Raw genomic sequence first — 9,325 nt, forward strand, 5'->3', positions numbered from 1 at the left:
TGGCGACTAGGCAGGCGGCATCGGCTGAAGCGGCCGCCGATGGCCGATCGTCGACCACTAGGCAAACATGGTGGAGTCATTGAGCATGTCATGCAGGTCGCGCGAGTGGAGTCGTCGGGCGAAGAAGAATAAGAGGAAAAAATTTGGGTAGTCCAAAGTAGGACTATAGAAGGCCAACAGAAATAGATACTGGACTGTAGAAGGCCAACAGAAAGAAATAGGTAGTGGAAGAAAATAGGAAGCCAATAAATTTGGTGATGTGGTAGGTCTGCTGGAGTTGATTTTTTAGCCTCCACTACCTCACTACCTAAATTGGGAGTAGAGGTGCCACTGAAGTTGCTCTAATAAACTTTTGGATTGATCTTATGATCTACTACTATGTCGATCCCATGGAAAATGCAACGTTTGTTTCCGGTTCCTAGGGATTATGTCATCAAGTTAGACATTTAACTTCTATGGACTACCACATTTCTCCTCTTTTTACACATTGCAGCAAAATAATATTATAGGCTACATTACATTATTTCTCTACAGCCCAAACCCTGCACATCAATAAAATGTTTGGGCGGTCCTGTCCCTAGATGGTCTTCTCAATAAGACACCGCCCCTGGTTTCTCCAGGGTCATGTCCGCTCCTATCTAACTGCCTATACTGGTATGTTAACTTACTGCTCAACTGCTGATTACTTCTGTCAGTATACAACAAGGACGGGCTCTCATCGCCCTCAACCCAATGCCCACCGGAACCACCCTGAAGCTTGTGCTCCGCAGAGCTATCCGCACTGTATGCCTCCCGGCCTGATGAGCTGGTATTCAAGCTGGACCTCGAACGGGAATACGTCGGATAGTCACTCTCCACAGGTGCTCCTCCCATGGGGCCTCCTGGGTACATCTGATCAGCAGCTCCAAACACGCACTCATTCTCCTCGGTGCTGGTCGAGTTCCTCGTGCTCTCGCTGCTGTCGGTGCTGACAGTGCTGTGCGACCCTGCGTCCGAGTTGCTGAAGAGGGATGAACTCTCGCTAGGACTCGGAGAATCTGAAGGTGAATATGGTGCATCTCTATATTCGTCAAATGCACGGGTAAGGTCATCTGCCGTGTGGTCCCTATGCGGCTGACCAGCTTGATGCCTGTTTAAGGAACCTCCTCGCCATGTTGTCCCTCCTAGAACCACCTTCTGTTTGGCCTTCTTGGGGTGTGTTGGGTCCCCCATAGCCTGCCTAACAGAGCTTTGTGCCCTCGGTGAACACCTGATTTAATTAGGATAGGAATTAGAATATCATGACAAAGTCCTCACAGGAATACACCGGACAAGTGAGTGAATCAGTTAAATAAGAGAATCCCAGTAATCACCTTGCATACAGCAGCATATATGCACACTTCGACATAACATTGTCCAGAGACACAGGTTTCACCTGCAAACAATAAGGACCAGTTATTAAGCACGTATTCTCTCTGATGACAACCCAACACAGTTTTTTCCCCTTGAACATCATGCAGGAGTTATGTATCATTGCATTATGGAGACGTATTAGAATACAACCCACACACCCCCAACTAGGATGATAACACATAGTTAGGCAGACGAGTATCAATTAGGAGGACTCAAGTTTTGACATACAACATTTTACTATTACAAACAAATTAAATTATTCCTCACTATTCCAATAATACACAGAATCTGGTCACTATTATAGTAAGATCCATATTATGACCATAGTTTCATATTCCCAAGGATTATAGATTCACTCGTGGTCACTAAAAAGCACAAGGGCCTGTTTTGAAGGAATTTTCATGAATTACTTTATATTTTGTACTAAATCCTAGAAATTTGGAACTCAAAATCACCATTCCAAACAAGCCCTATTCATGAGAGCAGAACCATGAGATGTCCACAAAGAGTAAGCATACCTGACTGTCGTCTGCCTTAAACCACTTTCCCTGTGTATCTTTAACATAACATACATAATGGCCAGAGAAGGCAGCATTCATGACATCATGATGGACAACCACTGCATAGAGGCTGTAAATAGGCGATATGTCATCAGTATCTGGGTTCATATAGCGAAGCATGTTGAGGGTTTCCGGAAATCTGATGGCTTTGCTGATCTTTCCAAACTTGCCAGACTGCACATAAAAGGGCAATTGTTTAGTGTATCTCAACAAAACTCGATTCCTACCAAATACATGAAGCTACAAACATTTCTTTCTTCTATTGTACAATGTAGTTGCCATCTCTATTGTCAGGACAGTGTTCATAACTTCATATAGAACTTTCAAAATGTAAATATTAGATGACAATGATAATCTAGATGGTACCTGATATCTTTTCAGTGCAATAGTCAGAATATTCGGGGCTTCTTCTATTGTCAGCTTCTTTTTAGCACGCTCATAGGATTTGCATCTGAAAAGACAGAGTAGAGCTAGGAGAATGAGAATTTGGCCAAAGAAGAATTGAATACGGGGCTAAAAGAGAAGTGAACCATCAATACATCACTAGAGTAGTGAAACAAACTAAGAATATGATAGTAGATTGCTTTTCTTTTATTTTCTTTTTCCTTGAACACACAGGAGATCTGCGTATCTTTGTATTATTAAAGAGGAAGAACGGCCCCATACAACACAAACCCCTTATCTCACTAGAGAATAAGAAGGGATTACCTTAATAAAAAGACTAGAAACAACAAACACCTTAAATAAAAAACTAAGGAATGACCCTAGCCCAGACAAACACCTAGATGGCTTTTATAATCAAATTTACTAGCACAATTTGTTCAACCCTTCGGATTTTTTAAGAGGCTTTTTCTTTCAATCATTTTCAGCATCTAACAAATTATTGCCATGAGGCTGAATATAATGATGCACAAAAATGTCATTTGTCCTTCGATGACATAACAAGTTCTGGAATCTCTAATCCACATTAGCAACCAGAACAAAAAGACATGCAGGAGACTATCAGTTCTTTCCAAAATCAAGAGAAGGTGACATTGAAGTCCTTGGTAGTCTTAGAGATTCAGTGAAAGTCAAAAGATCATGGTCCGCAGATAAAATTAGCAGAAATAGGCACAAGAAGATCAGATGAAGAAAGACCAAGAGCAGTAACAAAACCTGCAGCAGTGATATTTGTTTTCTCCATCCAAGACTTCTGTGGATGTAAACCGCACAAGTGCCTCATCGAGCGAGCTAATGTCACCATCTATTTCGACGGTAAGATCCAACATGGGCTCACATTGCTCAGAACTAACATGGCACCTTGAACATTTGATCTAGGAACAAATAGACGAAAGAGGAAGGAATAATCAGTAGGGGTGTAATAAAGATTAGCTTCACCACATAACTAGTCTAAGGTACCTGAATATATCAAAATAAATAATTGTAAGCTCTATGCAAAGAAAACCTTAGATCGCAAATAGCCCCCAAATATCAATTGCACAAGAGTTGTTTCTTCCGCTGACCAAAGAACACCTCCTTTTCTTGCTTCCTTCATGCATACGGATTGCATAGCATCAATTGCATACCTGTAAACAGAACAGGTACTGTTCTTTCAATAAAAGTAGGGTGCCTTTGTTCAATTCGGATCAGGTATTGTTGTTCCATCAAAGAACTCCCACATATAAATAAGTTAGCTAAGATCAACTAAGTTTTTTTGTTTAATGCGTGAGAATTACTACCTCCAGTCACAAAAACTTGTCACATTTGACTTTACATGGTCTTCGATGCATATTTTTAACCAATAATATCTTCTAGAATATATTCTTAAAGTCCTTCAAATTTATGACATTTTGCAAATTTTCCAATATAAATCTAATATATAGAGTATATTGCATACCTTCAACCTAAAAGATTTAAAAGTTATTGATGTTTGTTAAGGTTTGACCAAATCTTGTCCTAAATGACATGTTTTTGTGACTAGATGGAGTACAAAAGCAAAGTACCCAAAATAAAGTGGTCTAAATAAAGGAACCAAATAACTATCGTGGATCCATTGTTCTATCGAGTTCTCTAAGTAGTGATTCAGATAGCATTTGCATAGTTTGAATGGCCATAACTATTGGGGGACAATGTTTTCAAACCAATTACTAAATGGTAATGCAACTTGCATTTGTTCAAAGAGGGTAAAATCAAATCAACACATCATAATTGTAAAGTAATTTGCTTTTGTGTTACAAATTCAGCCCCAATAGAACATCTAAATAAGCCACTAGGGCAAAAGAGCTCATCCATATGTAGTAAAACAGCCCATCCAGATCTAGTATACAATTGTTTTTTCTTCCATCGACACATAGATCCATAATAGTCGGCCACTTAATGGCAAAACCTCAAATAAATTCAAAGTACTGATTAAACTGTCATGAAAACCTCTAAATTCAATCCTTTCCACATTTTGCTGCATGTAGATTCTTTATAATTATGAGCTGCTCCAGCTTCTTGAAGCATCAATTGTAGATGAAAAACAAAAAAAAAGGAAATAAATAATGCTGCCTTACCTAAGAAACTCATGAGCATCTTCTTGTTTACCAGGACCCAAGCTACTACCAATGTCATGCAAATGAGAGAGTATCCCAGTTGGTGACAAGGCAGTCTTGCGCCGTTTGCCCTCCAGAATGAGTTTTTCAAATTCACACATGAAGCACCATCCTTTTTGAGAACCTACAGCACATGAGGTAGAGGTATTATACGAATAGTCAAGCACATAGTAAAAAAGTAACATGACAAACATAGTAGTGGAGAATTACAGTTTTTTGAGTGAAGCCCTTCCAAAAGATATGTTGTGAGTGGTCGAGTAAACATCAAGCACTGAAGAACAGCATTTACATAGCAACTGCAAAAGAAAGCACGGATTAGACAAAGCGAACAACAACATTGCACTGAACTTAAGTCCAGTTAAAACTACTCACTTCTTAGCCTAAGGTCTATGCAACGGAAAGGAACAAGATCAGTACTAATATAAATATACTTGGCTCATGCTATAATCCGCCTCAAAGCGCCATCCTCTAATTTATATGCACAAAGCAGACTTTAATGGAAGTAAATCACAAATATTCTAGGAGCATACACTTAAGATTTTACAAAGGCCCAGACCAAATGGATAAAACGTTAATGAGCAAGCACATGTATGCATGCCAGTTAACCTTCCTACTCTTACTTCTTGAAAAACGATTCACTCTTTACCTGTTGCCAACGTTATGAAGACCAAAAAGGTGCAACTCAACCTTGCCGTACAGCTTCACAAAAAGTTCATATGGGAAGAGTGTCTGACACAAAAGATAACTATTAGCAGATACAAGAGAGAAAAATAAGATGCTAAGTACAAAGAGATATTCAATTATCTTACCGATTCTGATGGATAATGCCTCACAACTTTTGGTGCAGTTTGCTGCCTGACCATTTTCTTCAGAGATGTTGCAAGATTATTTGCTGTTGAACCTGACCTATCTGAAGGTTTTTTAAAACTTCTATCAGGAAGATTATCTGCTACTTTAGATGGATTAGGTGTAATGGAACTACTCCCACGAACTGAAGTGGCTTTGTCAACAGTCAATGCAGATGGCACAGGTTTCGTGCTCTGAATGCTGTCATTCCCAACAGGTTTTGTTTTAGACCTCTCAAGTTCCACATGAATAGGAGTCCTAGAACTTTTGGGCTCCAAGACAACAGATGCAGCTGCTTGGGGAATGCTACTGTCTTCAACCTCTCTGTTATTGTTTGTCTGAGAACAATCCTCAACAACACTGGCATCCTTGGCTCTTTGGTGTTCCTTGGAATGATTGCAGAATTCTTCGCTTACAAAACTTTTATGACCATTTATGTTTGGTGGAGAAGCCTGAGACTTACATGGCGACGCCCCATTTAAGTCCACAGTGGAAGAACCATCTTCAACAAAATTTGCATGTTTGATACTTGATCCCATCTTACTATTGTCAACAGACACTGGAACATTTTGAGAAATTTCAACCGTGCTGTTGGACTGATGACCTCCAGGAACCTCTGCACTGGTACATACCGTTTCTGAAGGCATATGTTTACTTTTACCATTTGAACTCTTCAAATTATGGTTTGCATCAGAAGTTCCAGATCCAACAACTGGTTTGTTCATTTCAGCAACCTGTTTAACACCAACTGATACATTCTCTTCGGCAGCTCTTCCCTGTTCAGCCTTTCCTTCACCATCGGGCCTAGTATTAACACTTGGTGGATGGCATTCATCTTTGTGACCTTGTCTCCAGTGGGCTATCTGGCATTTGAAGGAACTACAAAACAGAAGGTGACATTCAAGTTAAGAAGCTAAGAAAGTCGTGGATCTTATCAACGTACAAAATACTGCAACATGCCAACATTATTTGCTAACTCACAGATGTCCATACGATTTCACCCAGAAAAAAAAACAGCAGGACCTATCCAATCACTCATCACTTTACCTCAAAATGTAAAAATGAAATCTAGAAACACATCACGTAAACTTGCGGACAAGCAGATGCATGATCAATCTACAGCATACTAGCTTCCATATCCTATCGAGCCAAACAATTTCTTGGTGATTCAGTAGTCTTGAAGTACATAGGTAGATAGACAAATATGGGATGATGAGGGTCAGCGCATGCCGTTTTAGTTAATACTTGACAGCTGTACTGTTGTAAGAAAATATTAAGTGTGTGGTATTATTGTAGGTTGTAGCACCAAGTGGTTAGCTGGTGCATTTACTCACCATAAACCAAGCATGTCATGCATGGGACTTCCTACTGTCAAATACTACCTCGGGCTCACTATACTTGTTTTAGCTTCTTCCAATAATATCTTCAAAATACTTGTTATACAAGTTCGAGGTAACTTTGACCCATTTTTTGGCATGGTCCCTAAAAACACACTTTGACCACTGATTATTATTGTCATATCTCCATAAATCTAGTCTAGTACTCCGGTAGTATCGCATCACACATCCACACCCACACATAGATGAAAATTACTTAGATGTAGGGAATTAATATGGAAGAATTAGGTTTGTGAAAAATTCAGTCTGCGAATAAAGTATCAATCATTTTCTGTCACATAATTGAATATACGAACAGATCAATGCCAGTATTTTTGTCCATGCAATTGGTAACCTGAAGGCATGGAAAATAACATGCAAAGTCACTATGAGAAGGTTATACCATGAGACATGTTGTGGCCTAAATTGTTATAAAAAAAAAATACAGACTAAATTGGCAGGAACCTAGATTCTAAGCAGCAGAGACATGGAGACGGGGATCTGAAACAAATTGTTTTTTATTATGTAAGTATGAAGCTATCAGGGACTGAGAGAATATGATAGCCATCGAAAGCTCTATCGAATCGGAGTTTCTGTGTGGAATCAGCAATGCTGTGAATCCACCCAAGGTTGAGCGATGACTAAAAACAGTCATAAGGATTATATGGAGGGGTTAGCGGTGCCCTAAATCAGGGTACCATTCCCAAAGGTATGGTGGAAAGTCTAAATTTTCTGGAACTACCAAAAAATTGTACCAAATACAGGACCACTCCACTCCTAATTGTACAAATCACGGACTATCTTCCCACAATTCCCCCAATCACTGGATGAAATTAAACAAACTGGAGATGGAATCAAGGTGCAGGGAGGGAAGCCAGGGATTCACCCCACTCACCAGTACTTGACGGCCTTGCACTGCTTGCACCTGAACGTGGTCGGCTTGAAGCACACCGCACAGACCCCCTTTGCCCCCACCGGCGGATGGGACTGCGGCTGCTGCTGCGCGTCAAAATCCTCCTGCGCCGCCGGGCCTGGAACCGCCGCCACAGGCACCGGCGGCGGGCCCCACTCGGGCGCCACGGGCACCTCCGCGGCGTGCACGACGCCCGGGAACAGCTCGGAGTAGTAGGCCAGCACGGACTCCCGCTCCGCCAGCTCGGCCTCCTCGGCCGCGAGCCGCGCGAGGCGGCGCACCTCCTCCCTCCGCGCCGCGGCCCGGCGCCAGCGGGCCCGCACCAGCAGCGCCACCGCCGGCACCACGACGAGCGCCACCAGCGCCAGCGCCAGCGCCAGCGCCAGCGCCGCCGCCGAGGACGGTTCCGCCTCCTCCTCCATTGGGCCGCCCCCTGCAGCTCCCCCTCCTCCTCCTCCGCCTCAGCCCGGCCCTCCTCCCCCTCCGCGCATAGATCTCGGCCCCGCCGCTCCTACTCGCCGGATCCGGGCCCCGATTCCCACCTCACCCGCGCAAATCCGCTGCAATTTAGACCCCCACCCGAGGGCTCCGAATGGGTTTCTATCTCTCTCTGCCTGGTCTGGTCTTTGGAAGCGGCGGAGAGGCGGCAGGCTGCAGCGGCAACGAAGGACCAAGGAAGGCACCGGCGGTAGCGGTATCCGTTTCCGGTCCGCGCACGCACCCGAGGAATAATTAGACGACTTGTGGAAGGGGCGAGGTGCAAAAGGTGCCCGACGACGAGACAGGCAGGAAGAACGGGGCAAGTAACGGATAGCTTACGATCGCAACGTGCGGACGCGCGCGCGCCTGGCCGTCCGATGGGCCTCGTCGGCCGGGTCCTGGCCGTTGATCGGATATTCTTTTCGCGGGGGCTGTGCGCGGGATACGGAGAGGCAAGTGCTTTCCGCGGGAGAGGAGGAACGCGGGAAACTGTGTGTGGCACTGTGGCAGTATTCGTCGGTTGTGTGAGCTTATTCTCTCACGAAATACTATTGAATCCGTTGAAATAATCCATCAGCCGAACCGAACACGTCATTCCGGGGTGGGTCCCACGGCCTGACGAGCGGGTCCAACCCGTGATCGAATTGTTTCCCTCTTTCGTCTGAGTTCTGCTAGGGAAAGAAAGCGTTGGCACTGATACATCGAATATTGCGTTTCAATGGTATGTAAATGATTTGTTCCTTTATTTGCGTAAGAGATACGATCTGTGTGTTTCTTTTTTCTTTTGCGAGTTAGATATTTATAGGAAGTATTACTACTCGTAGTAATATGCATTTATTGGAGTGCTATCTTGGTGAAGGTATTTTTATTAGGAAACTTTGGTAAACCGAACTTTTCATGCGTGTTGTTTCCTTGTGTCACGTCACTTAAGACGAACCTAGTACGTGTTTTGTTGGAAGTCAATTCTTACCAACATTCGGTTCCTATCCCATCCCATCGGATCGGATCGGATTATTTAACAAACCATCATGGCAATCCCAATGCCAATGCGTCCAAAAATAAAACTTGATCACCTTCCAATTAGGCAATGATCCACTGTAAAGAAAGGTGACATAGGATTTTTTTTTTTTTGAGGTTATTAGGTGACGACATAGGATGTTGATAGGAGTGAAACTTCTCCGACGG

At 43.0% G+C, this 9,325-nt stretch overlaps 1 protein-coding gene across 1 annotated transcript; it reads right to left on the reverse strand.

The window, feature by feature from the left end:
- Positions 1-451: 451 nt before the first annotated feature.
- LOC136500323 (ubiquitin carboxyl-terminal hydrolase 17-like) lies at positions 452-8,456 on the reverse strand. Its single transcript, XM_066495664.1, has 11 exons — positions 7,643-8,456; positions 5,335-6,250; positions 5,172-5,254; positions 4,736-4,821; positions 4,487-4,649; positions 3,397-3,517; positions 3,108-3,265; positions 2,319-2,403; positions 1,911-2,126; positions 1,353-1,414; positions 452-1,249 (listed from the first exon to the last, which is right to left on the reverse strand). Exons 1-11 carry the CDS (start codon positions 8,080-8,082, stop codon positions 550-552), a joined length of 3,030 nt encoding a protein of 1,009 aa, XP_066351761.1. The 5' UTR covers positions 8,083-8,456; the 3' UTR covers positions 452-549.
- Between the last annotated feature and the right edge of the window lie 869 nt (positions 8,457-9,325).

Source organism: Miscanthus floridulus, chromosome 13 (genome assembly GCF_019320115.1).
Source record: "Miscanthus floridulus cultivar M001 chromosome 13, ASM1932011v1, whole genome shotgun sequence".
NCBI lineage: Eukaryota > Viridiplantae > Streptophyta > Magnoliopsida > Poales > Poaceae > Miscanthus > Miscanthus floridulus.